Source organism: Dendronephthya gigantea, unplaced genomic scaffold, assembly GCF_004324835.1.
Source record: "Dendronephthya gigantea isolate DGI-Jeju-01 unplaced genomic scaffold, DenGig_1.0 000000F, whole genome shotgun sequence".
NCBI classification, from domain to species: domain Eukaryota; kingdom Metazoa; phylum Cnidaria; class Anthozoa; order Malacalcyonacea; family Nephtheidae; genus Dendronephthya; species Dendronephthya gigantea.
The window spans coordinates 5,427,702-5,448,371 of NW_021163010.1; the positions used below are offsets into that span (position 1 = coordinate 5,427,702).

General features: G+C 36.7%; 3 protein-coding genes across 3 annotated transcripts; 1 reads left to right on the forward strand and 2 right to left on the reverse strand.

Annotated features, from left to right (window-relative positions):
• Positions 1-769: 769 nt before the first annotated feature.
• LOC114535417 (all-trans-retinol 13,14-reductase-like) lies at positions 770-4,140 on the reverse strand. Its single transcript, XM_028556754.1, has 5 exons — positions 3,658-4,140; positions 2,516-2,778; positions 2,218-2,419; positions 1,901-2,101; positions 770-1,708 (listed from the first exon to the last, which is right to left on the reverse strand). The coding sequence occupies exons 1-5, from the start codon at positions 4,055-4,057 to the stop codon at positions 891-893; spliced, it is 1,884 nt and encodes a 627-aa protein (XP_028412555.1). The 5' UTR covers positions 4,058-4,140; the 3' UTR covers positions 770-890.
• A 1,367-nt stretch (positions 4,141-5,507) lies between these two features.
• LOC114535611 (WD repeat-containing protein 37-like) lies at positions 5,508-14,371 on the forward strand. The gene is made up of 15 exons (XM_028556926.1): positions 5,508-5,860; positions 6,385-6,519; positions 6,655-6,713; positions 6,861-7,002; positions 7,296-7,367; positions 7,477-7,521; positions 7,793-7,890; positions 8,001-8,046; positions 8,197-8,271; positions 8,801-8,917; positions 9,149-9,290; positions 9,380-9,449; positions 12,778-12,842; positions 13,159-13,273; positions 13,414-14,371. Exons 1-15 carry the CDS (start codon positions 5,641-5,643, stop codon positions 13,558-13,560), a joined length of 1,548 nt encoding a protein of 515 aa, XP_028412727.1. The 5' UTR covers positions 5,508-5,640; the 3' UTR covers positions 13,561-14,371.
• LOC114535512 (IQ calmodulin-binding motif-containing protein 1-like) lies at positions 14,346-20,406 on the reverse strand. The gene is made up of 13 exons (XM_028556845.1): positions 20,076-20,406; positions 18,617-18,709; positions 18,229-18,422; positions 17,919-18,012; positions 17,505-17,604; positions 16,977-17,072; positions 16,720-16,800; positions 16,380-16,488; positions 15,762-16,163; positions 15,328-15,456; positions 15,188-15,232; positions 14,909-15,020; positions 14,346-14,605 (listed from the first exon to the last, which is right to left on the reverse strand). Exons 1-13 carry the CDS (start codon positions 20,173-20,175, stop codon positions 14,400-14,402), a joined length of 1,761 nt encoding a protein of 586 aa, XP_028412646.1. The 5' UTR covers positions 20,176-20,406; the 3' UTR covers positions 14,346-14,399.
• Between the last annotated feature and the right edge of the window lie 264 nt (positions 20,407-20,670).

Genomic DNA, 20,670 nt, shown 5'->3' on the forward strand with positions numbered 1-20,670 from the left:
TGCAATGATCGCAAGCATTTGCGTAAGTTGCGTCGAAGGGGGTAAGCAGACTAGTCCCTAGTCCTCCTTAGCGCGCCTTGCATCAACGAAAAAGACTGGAAACTATCGCACAAAAGAGGATTTCCATTTGCAGCAAAATAGTTCTCCAGCAAAATATTTGCGTGTTTTCTTTTTAAATTTAATTTTACTGCATAAATGCGGAAGTCAAGTCTGAGGCAGCTCGTGTCCTCAGGAGTGTCGCATTGGCATAAATTGATATTTGATATAGTCGTACCAAGCTAGTTTCTCACTCAAAACCATGGCTTAGATATAAGCTAATGAGATAAGAACAATAGCTTGCATTGTTGCCGAACATGTAAGCTATACGTACTTCTTGCTCTTAACAATCAAAATCCTAGAGTTTTCCGTTTTCGCTCGAAGACAAGCACTGATTGACGTTCCAGGCAACAGTAAAGCGTTGTCATTGGCGATGAAGACTTGTTGACAGAATGCTACGCTCTAACCGCCGAATAATTCTGGCTGAAACAGGTGGGGTGAGTTTGCTATATTACCGTTGTTTCACAGGGGCGCTGCAAGCTTAGTCAGTTATTGGTAAAGCAATACTGCGTTGCCTTTGATTGATTTGCTGTCCATATACTTTTTGCAATCAACCGACTATAAAACATCCGACAAAATTGATCGTGTGAACAGACATTAGCACAGTCACATGCGTTTAAATTTGGTCCTTGCGAGAGATGTCAAATTTTTAACTACTTTAATTCTTTATTTTCGCTTAAAGGAATTATGGTCAAATGTCATGTTCAATTCAAGGATTGATTACGTTACAGTCTTTTTGCAATTCAGGAAATAAAATGTTTGCTTATGGAGTTTCATAGTGTTCTAAATCAGTGTTATTTTCTACTCTGCTTTCTTAATGCCAATAGATCATCCATAAGATTCCTCTTCAAGATGGTGCAAGCAGATATTACACCTCCGTACAATGCTCCAGAGAAGCCGCAACAGAAAACATCTTGTCCAGTAAGAAACATGCCTTTGATGGATGTATCCGCTCTCAAGTTGAGAACACTTTGAGGATGAAATCTGCCAACATTATGGTCAGCGCCGTACAACTCGCCACGCGATGCCGCGATGTAGTACTGATTGCTCAGCGGACTGCCTATATCAAAATACTCGACCTTATCTTTAAGATTTGGATGAAATCGACAAACTTGCTCCCACATTCGCTTGCCGACGCGCTGCTTGATCGCCTCGTATTCTTCACCGCGATGCATGACCTTCTCATCTTTCCATTTTGCAAACCAATCATATTCCGCCAGACTGACCACCTCGCACGTCGACTTTCCGGGAAATCTTTCGTTCCACGTTGGGTCTTTCGTCGAAGGAAATGAAAGGAACAGAAGCGGTACATCTTCGTCGCCAACTTTCTCTACAGGTAGATTGATATAATCTTCATAGGATTGATCTAATTCATTGCTGTTGAAAAACCATTGGTTTCTACCCTGGACAACGCCCAGTTCATCATTAGATACATTGAAACCAACATAAACGGTCAGCGCGCCGACGCCGTGACGGACGGAACTCAGCACGGAAGATCTCTCTTCAACCGTTTGGGGAAGCAGTTTCTCAAACGTGTTATACACTCCAGCTCCGGATACGACCATCGGCGCAAAGATATCCACATCACCACTACTTTTACCCACACGAACACCTGGAGGAGGGGGGAATGTTTGAATTATAACACAGCACTTGTCAATCACCAAACCTGAATCTATGGTTAAAATAACCACCTTTCGAGATATTTTTTAATCACAGTTCTTGATCATATCACCCTTCCTAACCCCATACTCACACTGCAGTCATCGCAAGCACAGTGAACTTGTTGATTCTTACAAAACTGTACCTCTGACTTTTTTGTTTTGTTCATCCACCAGTATCTCTTTAACAGGAGCTCGTACCAAGACACCGCCGCCAGTTTTCTCAATGACTGGAATAATTCTCATTGCTATCTCGCTTGCACCACCAACAGGGTAGTATCCTCCTCTCAGGAAATGGCTCGCAAGTGTTGCATGCAAAGCAAAACTAGCGTCTTTGGGTGCAGTGCCTTAAATAGAGAACCACAAACTGTGAAACAAATCAAATCATATGTGTGCTATTTTTTTGCTTTTTCATGTAGTCTGTAATTATGAGAGAGTCTATTCATATCCCATATGCACTAACCATAATCTCCAAAACAATATGATAGAACTGCACGTAGATCTTTGTTATCTGTTATTTCTTCCATCACCTCAGCAACGCTGCGTTGAGAATACTTGAAATAATCTGTTATCCAATGAATGATACCAGTGGATATGAGAAATTGAGAGAGCATTCTGGGTAACATTTTTATAAGAAATGGACCAAGAATTGTTTTTTTGCATTTCTGTAATGAAGGATAAAAATTTTATTGTATAATTCTCATATATTTTATTTTGATTTTGTTTTCTACCAGACCTCATTCTAATATGGTTTCTAGTACCTGCAACAAGTCTAAATATCTGTCAATTGCTTTCTCCTCCTCAGGAAACTTTTCAAGCAAAGCATTCCTGAAGTTTTCCTTGCCAGTACCAATATGAACTTTCTTTGCATCTTGTGGTGATGAACCAAGAACAACCTCATCATATATTGGATCAAGTGGAGCCCATTGAAGCTGACCATCTGTCAACTGATCAACCAAAAACTTTGTGACACTATTACCAGCCATTTCTCCAACATAATGTATACCAGTGTCAAACTCAAAACCTTGAATATAAAGATCAGTAAACCAGGGGCGCCGGAAGCAGTTTAGGGCGGCGGGGGCAGAGTTTTAGAAAAGGGCACATTCATTTTACCTTAGCTACCACACGAAGGGGAAACTCAAATTTAGAAGTAGATGTGGACTTGCAAATGCACCGGAGAACACATTTTCAATAATATTACCGTGTATGTTACACATATTAGTTTTTATGCGAAAAGTGGGCATCATGATTAAATGTTGAATTTATGATACTTTTATTTGGTAGCAAAGGGCACAGGCTGCCCCCGCTGCCCCTGTGGGTCCGGCACCCCTGCAGTGAGCTGCTGCTATACAAGAATAAAAATAGGGCTGTGCCAGATAACTATATGTGCTAACTAAGAAGCAGATGGAAATGGCCATACTACAACAAACTCCACAAATATCCTTATCCCCTTACCTACCCACAAAAATTTTGCTACTTAGACATATTGAGCAAGATCATTTAATACAAAGAAAATAATAAAAATTTAATCAAATTAGGAAATGTCTCTTTGATATCAAATTTCAGCAGATCAAAGATCATTTCAGCAGGACCATAGGTAACTGGTACAAATTATCAGGTAATGTCTAGTTAGTGCATCGGTTCTGATCATATGGACCCCGCTAATTAAAACCGTAAATAATTTAGAAACAATCTAATAAGTAAAACAATAACTAAAAACAACAAATCATTTAAAGCCATAGAGAACAATAAAGCATTTTAACATATGACTGTACATCACCTTTAACCAGTCTGCAGAAAAAACTATCTGCACAAAAAAGTATCTTTTCCATAAAGTATCTGCACTGACTGCACAATTTGGCGATGTATACGTGAAAGTTAACAAATTTGCACAGCAAGTTACCTTTTTCATAGAAAGTATGACAACATCCACCAGCCTGATCGTGTTGCTCAAGTACCAAGACTTTCTTACCAGCCTTGGCTAGCATCGCAGCGCAGCTCAAACTACCGATACCACTACCAATAAAAATAGCATCCAAATTGTCTGGAACTTTCTTTGCCACAAAACCATTCTTTAAAACTTTATCTCGGGCTTTTAAATCGGTCTCCAATGGTTTGGGCGGACGACGGGTGTCTTGCGCAAACGGATTTGGCCCTTTCCTATTCGAAAGAAACTTCTTAACCCCAAACCAAGCAAGTATGGGTAATAAACCGGCCACCAAAGTTAGTGATAAATAATTTATTTCTCCATTCACACGAAATATATTCGTTACTAAAGAAACAATTTTTAACACCAAAGACATCTTGCACTTTGGTCTTGGACTTCAGTCGTGTACTGATGCAGATACGTAATCTTGATCTGCTATCTTTTGTCCACAATGTTGCGAAATTTTACAGTAATTAAACCCTATATTTGGAAAGGCCATTGTGTAAAAGATCCCCTCCCTTTACACAACGAGAAAAAGTACCAATTTAGGGCTTTTCCCGGGGGGAGTAGCTGATTTTGTTCAAAAAGGTAATCGGTAAACATGGTTGACTGGAATAAAGATACAAAAAAAAGAATTCAGGCGGTGTTGGGCACAGCGAAAACCTCGTTTTATTATGGATTTATTCCTGTCATAATATATTTAGGTATAGTAAATGTAATTTATATTTCCCCCGCCTTCTAACAAAGAATAAAGATAAAAGATGGTATTCCTAGGTATTCCTTTCCTTTAGTTTTAACCACGTGCTATGACTGTATAAAAAGCCTGCACATACCGCATAGTCGACAGGCAATGTTTTCAGTACTTTTTATGAAATGCTACTTAATGTTATTCATACACAGTAGGTTTATATACAGCAATGGTGGTTGACGATCGTTTAATTATTTTAATGATTTTGTTAGGTCTCAAAAGGGGTGCAGATCCAGGAATGCCAGAACCGACAATATTAAGGTAATAGCAATATGAGTGCAATGGTAAGAATATTTTCATGAGGTTAAAGATGGACATTCAATCTTTCACCAAATGATTGAAAACACAAGCATATGTTTAGGTATTTAGACACAGAGAAAAATGCACCTGTAGTATTAAAATGCCATGTGTACAGTATTGTATTTTGTTTTATATATGAGTTTATTGTTATATGCATTAGGCAATAGGCAATCAGTTGTATCAGGAAAGTATTTCAACTATTGTGTTATGGATTTTCTTAGTCATGTTTAGTGTAAATATTTTTCTGATCCTGATGATATATAACCAGACATCAAATTAGTCCCAGGTCCAGTTTAGAAGTGTTGACAATTATTTGTCAACTGATATTTCATTTCTTTTTAACTTTAGTTTGCTTTGGGCTTGAATATAAATGATGAACAACTAAGATGCATTTTGTTTGTTGAAAACATCTGGATTTGAAATAACACATGATATGAAGTGCCATATTGCTTTGGAATTATGCAATCTGAATTGTTGAACTAGTTTCTATATTGTATAACTTTTTTTCCTTTTGATGTGATTATTGTATAGTAATAAATTGTTCAATGCCATAACTAACTCACATTTTGGCATTGTAATGTGTATTCTAGATGGAATTCTACGCCTTATTTGGTAACTTATCATCAATATACCCCTTTCCAATTCTCATATATACCATGTTCTAACAAACAGGTAAAAATTACTTGGATTATAAGGAAAAGGCAAAATGCTCCAGAAATGAATAGTAAATAATAAATGTACAAAATCAGCAAAAATAGTGAACTGTGTCAACCTCTTAGCCTGCGAACAGGCAATTCTTGCTTGTGCTCAGTCGGCGTTCTAAACCAACTTTAGATATTTAGATCTAGTAAAATGAGAAGATACGTGCATATGTGTAAGCGAATTTTACGGTAGTAAACCGTTATTAAAAGATGAGCAAATATCCATCAGGTGACAGCAAAACAAAATCGAAGAAGCCCTTTATTGGAAGGAATCGGTCACCCAAATGTGTAACCGAAGAAGGTGCAGGCAGTCAATATGGGAGTGTGTATATGAATGATAATTTACCTGACACTTGTCGAAAGAAATTGAATGAACTATTTTCGCAAATTGAAAAGGAATTTGAAAAAGTTTGCCTTGAAAACCAGACGCGTAAGTACTGCCCTCATTATTCTTTATATAATTTTCGTATCTTTAAATGTATTATTATTTTATATATTATATATATGTGCCATTTATATGATAATATTAAAGTTTAATTTAATTATGTTTAAGAAATTAATAGTATGAACGTGCGAATACAGTTTATACCAGATGATGAACTTGTTACCAGATGATGAATTTTTATCCTGAGGAATAATCTCCTTTGCAAAGTGTTTATTTACAGCACTAAAACCTAATTTCCATTTATTTTCTTCTGGCACATTTGTATGTCAACTTTTAAAATAAACTATGCAGGTGTGTAGCCTGAGCCCTGTCTTTGGGGTTGTGAGTGTAATTAATGGGGTTCAACTTAATCCTCAAAAAAAACAATTTCTAAAGATTGTCACATAGCTCCACAGTCCACACCCATATAGCCCCTTTCTAGTTTTAACACATTTTTTTTGGAAATGGTAACAATAGAAAACAAGATAAAGTACTTTTTATTGATTGTAGAAAATAATGTTTCATTCTAGTTCAGGAAAAAGTTGATGTGTTGACTGAGAAACTTGAAAGTAGTGGGAATGTGGATAATGCAGAGAAATCAGGGGAGTTGTATGGTATTGAGGGGATGACAGGAGCAACAAAGAGTGCCATAAGTAAAAAAACATGTGAGTTGAAGTACAATAAAATTAAAACATGCATTACAATGGAACATTATGATGAACCTTATATAAAATGAAAACATGACTCCTGTGAATGATAACAGTCTAAACTAATGTTCTTTATTTTGTTATAAACCAAAGCTGCTGGGAAACTGATGTCTAGAAAACTAAAGACTACTTATAAGGCATCGACTAGCAAGGTAGTTAAAAAATAGTCTAATATTGCATACAGGTAATTAATTGCAAGTAACCACTGAGCTAAATGAGTATGGCCTGCATGGGCAATGCAGCAGTAATCATCACTTTGCCATCAATTATATTAAACAAATTACTGTTATAATTGCTAGTTTGTGTCCAGTTTCAAGACTCCTGGGCAAACCCAAAGTATTGAATATCAATATTTCCAAACATATGAAGGACATAAAGATGGTGTTTGGGAAGTCAGCACCTCAAAACATGTCTCAACTGTGTTAGGAACAGCTTCAGCTGGTATGGGAAATAATGGATTATTAATCTGTTTGGGTAGACAATTAGACATACTAGCAAAAAGAGTAATATCTAAAGCAATTTCTGCCTGGAGAGTGAGAAGGTGTTCACCCACTAAGAAATATTTTGCACTCATGTAAACGTTCACCCCTCTTGAAAATGGTTGAAGATGGGGTTACGCACATGAAATTGGCTAAAACTTCAAGAAGTAGAAAACTGAATATTGCTGATACCAGTGACAATTAATGAGGTTTCCTAACAAATGTTCCCTAAAAGCCCATGAATTTTTTCTTTAGATCATTTTGCCAGACTGTGGTGTATTGATTCTGGGCATTGCCATTTAAAATATGCAGGACATCTAGGATCAGGTTTGTGAAGTGATTTATTTGTAGCTAAATGTTGGTTGTAAAGTTAAAGGCTATAAGATCCTGCATTGTCATAAATTTTGAATTTGCAAATTTCTTTATTTTTTATTAGTTAATTCCATCAAATTTCATCCAAATGAACCAATTGTTTGTACTGGTAAGTGATAAAACTGATACCTATCCTTGATGGCTAATCGAGTTGAATGGACTCATTTCTTTGTTTTTTACGGTTATTTTCATACGTAATATTTAGATATTTAAATACATAATATTTAGATTCTTCCTGAGTTGTTCCTCCACAAAACCTTGTTAGAAACAGCAGACCTGACTCTCATTGATTCCGTTTCCACTTCAAACACCTCGCTGGCGACATTAATGATAACTATATTGAGTATTCTTGTGGTATATTAATCAATACTTTTCACTAGGTTCTGGCGATGAATCGAGTCATATTTGGAAGTTACCTTCTTCAATCATGGATCAGTTTGCAAAAAATAAAGGATCGCCGAGTGGAAGCTCTCCTGATGTATGTTTCTCGATGAACATTACCTATGTATTTCACTGCTACATAGTACAAAATTATTAGTTTTGGGTAAAGAAATGGCTAAAATAATAGTTTTTAATATCTTTTTGTAGTGGTCACATGATGAAAATGACGGCACTGATGAAGAACTTGAAGATGGTATGTATCTCGTTTCAAAAAAACAATGTTTTAACAGACCTGAGTCATTTAGTGATTGCCTGCACTTCAAATTCAGCCTAAGACGTACAACAGTTTAAAAGATGAAAATGTTAAAATTCTCTTAAAGATTCATTGATTATTTTAACCTAGGAGGTATTGACTCATCCGATGGACATCGTCCCTTCATTCTCAAGACCCCGGGCACTATTTTGAAAGCACACACAGGTAAGCTTTAGATTCGGCCAAGTAAATCTATATAATTGATTTATGAACGTTTATAATAGGGCTAGATCACCCTGGCAATTTTTGCCAGGATTTTGCGATTTTCGTCTGATAGATTTCTTGCGTCTGCGTTCAGAGACATATAGACAAGGCAGGAGCCGGGGAACCGCCCGCCTTTGCAAAACTCACCTCCTGAGGGGATTCATCCTATAAAAAGTGAATCTTTATTATGTAGCTTCAGGCCGTCAACAATACAAAAAATCTGATGCAAAAAATCTGCGTACTGCAAAATTTTGCGTTTTGACTGAGTAACAATGGCGGCTTGGCCCCACCTAGATTTTCGCTGTTTCCCCTTTTTCAAAGTTCTAGCTACGCCTCTGTCTGCGTTGCAGATTTAGCATATTCAATCCCAATGACAAGTTATGCTGTAAGTCCTAGGTCTTTAACTCGAAAAGCCTCCTCAGCTGTAAAACAGAGACGGAAGGCGTAATCGTTGACTGTGTATGTGAAACTTGTAAATTTGTGTTTATAGGTGCGGTTATGGCTGTGGACTGGTTGCCAAATGGAAAGAGAGTTGTCACCGCCTCTTGGGATCACACCGCCAAACTTTGGGACGCGGAACAGAGCACAGTCATACAAACACTTACGGGTATCTGTCTAACTGATAATCTGTATCTACCTAACTGATAATCTTTTTGGTTTCTTGTCAGCCAAATGCATGGATTTTTTTTACTTTGTCAGCCCATTTCCATGTTTTGATAGTGATAGTGTTTTGACTCGTATCGCAGTCATACTCTCAAAAGTTCTCATCTGCAAATAGTTCATATATAGGATTTCTAAACTCTTTTCAAACAATGTATCATTACAATTATATTTGCAGGTCATGATGATGAATTAACCCACACGTGCTCTCATCGTAGTCAAGATCTCATCGTGACGGCATCTCACGATTCGACGTTTCGTTTATGGGATTTTAGAACGCCGTCATTACATTCGGTCAGCGTTTTTCAAGGGCATACGAGGTTTGTGGAAAGGTTTATAGCACCGGATACTGTTTTTCCTGAGCAACCTAGTGTGGCTCTTCAATCAAGTGGGGCTCTTATACTTTTAGTACTGTCACATCAGCCGTATTCACGGATCAAGATGTTGTTGTAAGTGGAAGTGATGATCGCACAGTCAAGGTTCGTACAGTGAAATTGGCCGGGAAAGGAGGCTAGGGAGGGAGAGAGATCGGAATAGGTTTTGTAAGAGTTGCGAATTCGTTCATCTCCCAAGCTCTGGTATTGCGCGAACTGAGTGAGTTCTATCAGTCAGTCATACCAGTAAGGTGAAAATGTCTAGGGTATAAGTGGTGTATATGGTCGAAGCCCGTGTTTGAGTCAGGCCATCCAAACACAAAAATTTAATTCGCTTATTAATATAAAACTTGGAGCACATCAACACAACATTCCTACGTGTTTAGATCAGGCCATCCAAACACGGAAACCATGAAGTAATTGTTTATTGTATTCTTTATAATAACTCACTAATCAAGAAACCTGAATAATTCGTATCGAATCTGACGTATCTTCATGCAGTAATCAGTGTTGTTATATTACTGTTATTTGTATGCACCTCTCAATCAGGAAAATTTTCATTCTGTTTTTGCTCAAATTATTAGCCGCACCCTGAACTTGATATATGTTTAGAAAATATATAATTAAAATTCGCACACACAAAGTAAGGTTTTATGTAGAAATATTCTATTAAATTATCCTTCTCTTTTATTTACAATTTGCTCAACCAACCTATATGACTATATTAAAGCTAAACTTATTTCAATTGTTATAAAATGTCAATATCTTCTTCATCTTGCGAATTTAAACTGAAAGTTCTCTTAGGAACTGAATATGAACTATATGGATAAGACCAATACATATTGGGATAATAAGGTATAAAACTGTTCGGTACACTATAGTTCATAAAGTGAGATGTTGGATTATAAACTGTGGAAATATCAGTGTTCATTATGTTCCCCTCTGGAGCCAAGATCTCGTCTATCGTGAAACCACGTCGTTGGATAACAGGAGGAACTGGAGTAATTATAGGAACTCTGGCGGGACAATATGGGATAGGTGGTCGTGTGTTTATTCTTTTGTAGTCGGGAATGCTAGTTCGCTCAACTAGCAATGGTAGAATTTCATCATGATTCTCTTCCCGCGTAAATCGTCTTTTTCTTCGTCGATATTTTCCTTCGTCGAACATCATTTCACTCAAGGGATCCACTGTCCAATAATGACCTCTGTTTTGATCGTGGTCGTCACGCGGGAGTTTCACGAAACAGTCGTTTAGGGTGAGGTTGTGTCTGATTGCGTTTCGCCATTTTAAAGGACATGTTCTGTAGTACGGAAAGTTCTCGTAGATGAACTTCAAGATCTCAGACAAGGTCATCTTGTGGTATGGTGAACTTCTGATTGCCATGGTGATAAGAGCCACGTAGGAATAAGGTGGTTTACCCGGTGGAGCTTTAGATCGCTTTCGTTTCTTGGAAACAGTCGCAGCACTGCTGTTGAATAATTGGAACATCTGTATCCCGGAACTGCCTGGATGTTCAGGAAAATTTTCCTCTTCTTCGACTGCAACTTTCATCATTTGTGTTTCTATCGACGACATCTTTCGTTGTTAATGGAGTTGTTCTTGCTTTGAATGCTCAACACTGAATGACTCGTGCAGTGAAAACGAGCTCTTTTATAGTCAAGGCAGAGCGTAGGAAAAGATCATTAAGACAAATAATATAAAAGCTATTCTTTTACACGAACAAAGAAGAAAAACGGTCAGAATAGAAAAGCTATAAAGTTTGATGCCCCCGCATAGCGTTGTTTACGAACTGTTTGTTATTGCGTTTTTCTGGATGGTGTGGGAGGTGCGGGGGATGTTTGGAGAAAAACAACTGTTTCACCAACGAAAATTGAATCTTGTATACAGAAAATGAAATGTTTAAGACACAACTTATAAGTATGAATGTTGCATTGATATAAAAGAATGAAAGTTGAAACATGATTTGTTACATCTCCTAAATCCAAGTAAAAATATCATGAGAAGGAAGGAATGCGAAAGTGGCAATGGCTTTTGTGTAAAGTGCTCCTAAGATAGTTTTTGCGTTTGTCCATGCAACACCGAGTTTCGCTACCTTTTTCATTACCATGCACATACATTATATTTAATAATCTGAGAAAAATGTCGGAAAGACCTATGTATGAGTCAAGGTATGAAAGACTTTGTACGAATCAAGCTAAATTGTTCTACGTTCTTCAATGACATGCAGTATGTGAAATTATGAATCAATACAAAATAAACCAAAATATCTTTCTTAAACACTATCTGCTTCCTACTTTTTATCTGTTCGCGCGAATAAATTCGCCTGGTGGAAAACGGGCTTTATGCACTTTCATGGGGTCCGGTTGTATCAAGCCGGTTTAACTTAAACGTTGGATAAGTCAAAATTAAGCCGGAAAGCGATAAAAAATCTGTTTCAACATTTTAAAAAAGATTTAGGAAAGCGATAAAAAATCTGTTTTAACATTTTAAAAACAATATCTTGATTATATTCTGAGTTCTAAGTAGAACTGAATAAAGTTTGATTGGTGGTACTCCGCCCGCATGGATTAGTTTACCAACCATTGTTAACTGTTTATTGGTATACATATGGGGGAGGTGCGGGGGTGCCTTGATTTGAGAAAAACAACTATCGGGAAAGTGTTACCTGGAAAAATCCTTCCTATACATATAAAAAATTTTTATATCTACGAACATTGATTACTTGTACTTGTATAGCTATATATAATAATACTGTAATTATTGCCTAACTTTAGTCAAACTTGAAAAGTGTATATAATGAGACTGACCTAAAACTTTATTTATGTATTTTTTTCTGTAGTCATGCGTATAGTATATATATTCTAATTTTACAAACAGCTATAGCTTGTTTATTATACGCGTACATATATACCAAGCGAATTTGGATAAAATAGAATTTTTGTTTCGAAATGCACGAACTGATGTAAGTGCTGTAAAAGATTTAGTTTCAAGTTGTATGTGATAATTGGGTGGAAACAAGTGCTTATTTAATATATGCTGTCCTGCCAAAACACTAAGCATGCATGCAAGCCGTTATGGATTATCGCTAGTTTATTTAGACCCGCGTAAACCTAAGTAAACGTAAGTTTTTATTGTCAAGAACACCAAAGAGAACAGGCATAAAACACTCGTGCAGGAGAAAACAAACATGCTCCAAAAGTATATATTTTTATTTTATAGGCCTGCATAGCATATCACAACCTATATATGCATCACTCTTTCGCTCCCAGAGTTTCTTAATAATTGTTTATGGTGTATATAAAGAGTACTATAACGTTCCTATACATGCGTATCCATGCAGACATTTTTCATGAAACCAAAATGAAGCAATGCGTCAGCAACACACCAGGTTGGATTTTATCGTTTCTTAATTGCATATTTGCTTGTTTATAGGTTTGGGACTTGAAAAACATGAGGGCACCATTAACTACCATTCGCTTGGATTCCGCCGTGAACAGGTGAACCTTTTATTTCACAAAAAGCCATTTCACAAAAAGTGCATGACCACTAAGACTTCATCCATATCAGTATATCACAAAAATGTCACCGTATGACAAAGACGGTTGGTTAATTACAGAAACAATATATATTCCTATAAAATGATCGGTATTCTCTCAACTTAAATATAAATTGTTATGTCTTCAACAATCGGCTGTGATGCCGCCAGGTCTAACGTCTTTAATGGCACAAATTGTTGCCACCACTTCAGGCGAGAAGAAGTAGATGTATACTGCATGATCTCATTGTATGCTTTCATCTGCATTATTTTCTCAGACTCTCGGTCTCTTCTGATCAAAATATCATCGCGATCCCACATGACAATCGCCATGTCCATCTGCTGGATCTCTCTGGATTCAGACTCGTGCATCTTCCTCGCAGGAGGAGATATGTAAGTAGATTATACTTCAAATTCAAGTTGATAAAAGGCGAGCGAGCAAAGAATGGCGTTGTTTTAAAGATAAGGAAGTGTGATCAGCAAATTTTACGTCGAAACGCGGCCTAATTGATTTACCAACTTTTGTTTGGCAGAGTCACCAGAGAATGGTGAGCAGCGTGGCCTGGGGCGGAGAGATGGCTGGTAAAGGATATAATCTCTTCACCGCAGGATTTGACAGAAAGGTTTTGGGGTGGCACATACTTCTCACAAAAGAAAATATTGCACATGGTAAACAGTAGCGTGTCTAATAGAGTAATAAGAATGTTCATTTAAAGATTCCCACTGGAAGGTAAGAAAGAACATCGTCTAAAAGTTTGTAAAATCTGCTGGGAATCTGGTAAACTTTTAAATGCAGGGCCTGGATCTAATTCGTTGTTCCCTCTATGCGCGTCATGACGTAATAAAACTCTAAACCAATAGGCATGCTCTTCCTGTACGCTGGAACGATTGGAAGGCACAGGGGGAGTACAAAAGTTCGTTAACTAAAGTCTGACGAATACTATAGAAACCGATAAACATCGGCAGTAGACATCGCCATTGTCTCTTTGTTAAATTATTTCGATGTCTGCATGAGGTTTTCCCACAGTCGATTGTGCTACTCTTGAAGCTCGGCGTTAGCTGCATTTCTAGCGTTTTCTAAAGCAGATTAATTAATGAATTGCTACAGTATGTAATCCTGTACAATTAAAAGGGGCACGCTTTGCTTCCCTTTGCCTCCCTTGCCTCTGCTGGTTAAAGCTGAGAGGGGAGCTGCACCTGCTGCCTCTCAGTTCCGGCATCCCTGTGAAAAATTTTTGCGTCAAACCGCTGTTGAATGCTTTTACATTTACCTGGCCGGGTAAACTAATTCAATATTTATATGACCAATCATGCAAAGCATATTAGAAAAAAATTAGTTTGTGAGAAAGATGTATACTGATGTGCTATTGTAGGCCATTAGGCGAGATTTTGTGATACTTATTTTATAAAATGGACGGCTAAAATTATGTAGAATGCATGAGCAATATAAAATAAATTGAATTTAATAAATATATATTAAAAATAGAGGAATATCCGAGTATAAAATCTGTGTTACATTCTAAAAGTTCAGTTCTTCCTTTTTCTTCTCTGTGATATTATCTATCACATATTGTTCATCATTATCCCATAGTTTTTTCCACCAAGGTGATTTTAACTTTGTTATGTCCTCAGCGTGGTTCATTTGTGCCTTCGTCATAACAGGAGCGGAACGAGAGGTGTACATTTCTACAATCTCCATATTCGCATCCTTCAATTGCGGTGATCCTGGAAAGATTATAGGATAAAGAGTTTTTTGTGAAACGATTGGTCAAAATTTCTACTGAACAACTTTTTTTTCCTTCTTCTATTGTACAAAAGGTAAAGAACATTTCTCTTCAATTTGAATTATCAGTATTGATAGATTCCTCAGTACAAAGATTAATGCCCAACAAACATATCCTGGTTTCAGCTGTGATTAGATTGATTGAAAATTGCACATGTAAACATATAGGCCTCAATCATGCATCATAAATAATAGTAAATTCTTCAGTAACTATTGGTGGATAACATTTGACTTCTTTCATTTACCTAGTAATAACTCAGCATCAACATTCATTTTGGCTAATAACGCTTCCCTTCTTTGTTCACTTTTTCTTGCTTTCCCATACAACATTAAATGGTTTCCCAGAAGTCGTTGTGTCTATACGATATAAGGAAATAGGGCTATTAAGTACTTATTGGGTCTCACTTTGAACATTCATCGCGGAAGAGAAGGATAAGCTATCCAAGTGCCTTCAATTAAAAAAATGCCGCTAATAATAAAACCCTGTTAAATGAAATAAATGCAATTTTCAAAAAGAATTTTACCTCGTAGTGGCGCTCTTTTATGGTTTCCAACGTCCAAGACTTATGCTAAAATATTAACAGCACTTTATATAGGATTCTGATACGAATGGCGAACCCATTTTACAAAATATCTCACGAAGCCAAGTTGCCCAAATACCTACCACCATATTTTCACGATAACGTAATATTTGTTCCTGAAGTTCTGCCCGGCGAACGTCGTCAAGACCTGGTGGCCCAGATTGAAAATTAACCTTTTCGGCACTTTTCCTTCTTTTTACATAATTTCTAAACTACAACGATACAAGAAAACGGCTTTAAAATACATCTTATTAAGGTCGAGCTCGATCGGAAAATCTTCACAAAAGAAAAGGATATGGGTAAAATATTTCGCAGTGAACGTTTCTGACGTTTCGTAGTTTAACAGTAATATTTCAGTTTGACTTAAGCTGCCAGATCTGAAATCCATTGTAATTTGACTTTCTGATCCTTGGGTCTATGTTATAACACTTGTCCGATTCAAAACTCATTCGACCTCAACCCTGGCCGGGTCTGTATGTTGTAACGGGTATAAGGAAGAACCACGACTCCTCCCCACCTGTCTTTGTATTATAATTGCTGCATCTTGAAATATTTTTTCATATCTTAACTCTGACACGCACTTTCGCGTGCGCATCCCACGAAATGCGGCTTGTATCCTTACAGCCGCCGCCTCCTGCTTTTCTATCAAATATTCCTGGATTTTGTTAGCAGGCAGATACTCCAACGTTTTAAGATTTTTATTTAAACTCTGTCGAAAATCTCTCTTTCTCGAGATATCTTCGCGAAGCTCTTTCTCCCGTTTCCATCTCGTTTCTGTCCGCTCCTGATGTTTTCTCAATCTGTACTTCCTATAAAGTCTTTGAAATGTCACCACACCGGCTGTCGTTTTTGTCAACATTTGTCTTTCCTTGAATCCTTTGTAGCAAGCCTGGATTTTTGATGCGGCAAGATCTTCTTTCTAAAAGAATGGTTTTCAATAATGCATTTGAAATTCTTAAAATTTTATAGGTACTTGAAAGAGTCACATTTGTACTGTTCATATCTATCTGTACGAATTTAGTATCCATATTTACGATCACCATTCAAAGTTAATAACACTGCATCGTCCGCGTAACCGATATTCCAATTATATCTTTATCATTTGCATGACTTTACACATATATTTAAGTCATACCAATAAGTGAGCTTGGGCAACACCTCCTGCTTCTAGTATTCCCGTTAATTTCCTCAAATCTGGATCAAAGCCTTTATCTTTCCACTTGCTTAAGTATGTCTTTAAACCTCTGGAAAAAAGAAGTTCAAACTATAGTGAAAAAATGTGAGAATGAAATGTGAGCTGTCGGATTATGAAAATCCTGAATGTACTGTATCCATAAAAATGTAGCTTTATATGTGGTTGTATCATGAAGCAGTACAAGCATGGGATTGAGATCTACTCCAGTGTCCATGCATAGTATAAACCTTACTTAATAAACAACAAGTGTGCATAGTGCTGTTACAATGCGCATGTATACCTATACTTTCTGGACGATAAAAGTTCCACAATTGCAGCAGGTTGACGGTCAATAAACATCAGTAGCAGTTGACAAGCGGATCTTTCGAATAGAAGATGAATTTTAAAAAGAAAAATAATTTCTACGATTTGTAGTTTCTACTTTTCAATACAAGTGATGGGGAAAGGGTAACTACTCTGGCCAAAATTCAAAGGTCATATTTGAAATTTGTTCGCTTCTTCGACTTCGTTCGTTAAAGATCATGTCATTTTATTCACCTTCCAACAGAAATATCTTCAGAAGCAGATATTTTATAGATAAGTTCATCCAGTAAACCGTTTCGCTTTTCTTCGCTTAACTTGCTGAGAACATTCCTAAACACATTATGTACAGTAAGTACATTCCTTCATATGGACGTACAACTATAAGGAAAATCAACATATGTACATACGCATGCGTCCTTCAGTTTAGGTTATTACACTTAGTATAGATTTGATTATATAGCTTTTATTTCTCACTTTCTTCAAATATAGATCGAGAATAATGAATAAAAATGTTTCCTCAGTTTATTACAGGATCAAGGTATATTTTTGGGCATAACTATACAAAATGATTGTGTGACCCGCGAAAATTTATCGCAAATATGAATTTCTACATCAGGGGCCGGTTGTATAAAACTCTAACTATATTTTGCATAGTTAAATCCTAGTTGACGAAGAAATACACTACTCTGATTGGCCAATTCTGTCCCTAACTACAGTTAAACGTTAACTAGTCTTTTATACAAATTACAAGTATCGCTGCACCTGTCTTTACGTAGTATACAGTGTATCATTACAAGAATCAGTAAGGACGTTTCTTCATCTTCAACCATCAACATCTGCATTAGACGTTTAGATTCTAAAACTGCAGTAGGTTTAATCGTCATATTATGAAATGGAGCAAATATTTGAGAACGTATGCCAGTCTTAACTCCTATGTCTTCTAAGATATAACAAACAAATGGGATACAAATAACAACGAAAGCAAAAATACACAAAGCAAGTATTAAACTTTATCAGTTAAAGTGTCATTCTTATAGAAAACAAAGAATACACAATTTTTGACGCTCAATGATAGCGATGCCTTCGGGTATTACTGGCTATTAGGGTGGTTTTACAGTGATAGTTGTGACTGGTCAATTGCCTGATTATAGCTGCGCAAAAATCCATTTAAAGTACCTGAAATATTAAGATTTGGGGCGTAACTAAGCCACCATACTATTGAATCAGTTACATCTTTGTAATTTTTATAAAGTTCGTGTCTTACTCGCACCTAGAAGTAGATACACAAAAATAAAAACCTTCAAACGGTCATCTCCAATATTAGACATTACGTTAAGAGATTTTGGTTGGGGTAGGTTTAGGTTGGGATTTGGGTTGATTAAAATAATCATTTTGGAATTCCACGCCTCTGGCGTGTGGAGCCCAGATGAATGTACGTAAGTGTCTAAGCAAGAAAATATTTCTATTATTATAAAAGGATTCGGACCTCTGTGGACAGGTAAATTTCCTGTATTCTGAAGGATAAGTCCAACATATTATCCAAGGCGTTTGGTAGGAACGTTTCATTGAATTCTATGGATGCTTGCAACTCAACTCCCTCGCAACATTGGCAAAGAATAGAACACAGTCTAGCAGCTGTTTTCCATCCACCATCGATTGGGGTAAAGTCTTGAAGGAGAGCTAATATGGAAATTAATCATTGATCAACTATACTCATTCTAAGATATAACAAAAACTTCGACATTTCGTTGGACAGAGGGCTGTTTATTTTTCCTTTTTCTGTTATATATTTCTACTGCGTGATCTTTTACTTCTACGGAGATAATTACTGTATCCTATACGCTAATGTTTCCCACTTGCGTGATTCAACTTACCAAGAGAACAAACGTGTAAAACATCGTAGTTCCAAATATCCTGGCGTATCTTTACACCAGGTTCAGTTCCAGGAGGATAATCACTTAGAATTTCTATATTTAGGTAAAAATACAAATGTTCTTCCAATTATGTTTTTAACAAAACCTCGCTTTGCTTCTTCACAAGCCATCTAATAGATTGCATTACAAAGAGCATAATTCTTAGTCTGATGTGGAGAGCATTTTTAAACTGTAAATCTGAAAACATGTTAGGGAGGAAGGCAAAATGCACTGTTACATAGTTACTAACTTTAACATGATCTTTTATGCAATTCTTAGGGCATGATGAGTGAACCTAAATTTTGTTTTCTTTTAACTAAATTAAGAATCTTAATTATTGTCCAAGGATCCTTCCCAATCAATGTCTACCACAATGTAAACAGAGGCTATAGGTTGTAACAATCACGGGGACAGGGGCATAGGTAACCCATAATATATGACAAGTTCCAAATGTCAAAACACAACGTCTTTTCTTTATCTATGGGCAATAAGAAAATTGGTTCAGACCAGTGAACTCAAAATGGTAGTGTCCAGACCCCCACTCCCTCTATACATACTGCATGGGGAAGCATATAATTCAACAACAGGTTCAACCTATCCAAGTGAATTAAAGAATCTTATTACAAGCTTCATTACTAGTAAAAGTTTCACCACTAGTCTTGGGTAGCCTGCTTGCAAATCGTCTATTTGGAATTTGCAACAAATTACAGGCTAGAGAAGAGATTCTGTTATTTAGAAATAGAACAAAAAGAAACTCCAACTTGAGCCTATGAAACGTACAGTTAGGGAATTTGGAAGATCAGTTTCACAGCATGTCCAGCACAGCCACAGGACTTATATAAATATAAGCGCCCCTGGTATAGCATGTCAAGTTGATACCCAGCATTGTAAATTTTTTTGATAATAATTGGGCTGCATTTCATACCAACTATGTGGTCACCAGGGACTTTTAAGGCCTATTTAGACTACACGGTGAGTTGTATGCGATTATCATTCTGCCGAATGTAAAAGAGTGCCTATATGTTCAGGGTGGAATTTGTAATGTCACGTTTGTATGTTTGTGTACTAGTTCACAAACACCAGGGTAAGAATCTATACAACAAATTGCATGGTGTAAAGTTGTATGCTGTCATAGGAGAACATGAAAGTTTGGTTCTATGAGGTGCATGCAGCCACACTATGTATGTTAGATACAGGATATGAGCCCATATGACTGATATGAGGCAGATTTCTCAATTAATTATCAACAGCTCCTGTAAGTTGTGAGCTTCACTCTTCAGAATTCAGCCTTCATACGTAAAAGACGAAGGTTTTGTGTTATAGCTATTGGTCTATCGCCCAATTGCAAAGGCAACATTTTATCAAGAAATACAGAAGAATCAAACATGCTGTCACAAAGGTTTCCTGACTTATCGAATACCTTGGAGTTGTCCAAGTTGTATTGGAACATTACAATCTTCAGTTTCAGCTACCTCAGCAGCTAAATTTAAGATCTTCTCTCGAGCCTCTTCAACACTCATATTCCAGGCTTCATATAATGATTTATGATCTATGTACTTTACCAAAGATAATACATGGAAATGTTAAAATGACATGTAAATAACCGTGGAAGAATGGTCAAAACAAAGTGAGTGTATCAACGAAGTTTCAAAAATGTAAATATATAATCGGCAAATTTCCGTGCAAGATCGGGAATCCTTCGTAAATTATCGTGACATGTTCGGATCTTTTCAAACACTAATAATCTCGGAAAACTGGCACACTGTCAAATTATCTGTCTCAGTGTCCTTTGACCCTCTCATTTGAGACGTTTTTAAAAGGAGATTTTGGATTCTACCTTTCCTAAGTAACATGTAAATAATCCAAGTACTAAGCATGTTTGATGGTTTGACGCTTTAAAAAACCGTTCACAGTATGCAGAAAGAATACTTCTCATCGGGCCAAACTTGACGTCTCGGAAATTACAAAAATGTACATTATTAGATATTTTAGGCATTTCTTGCCCACGCGACATT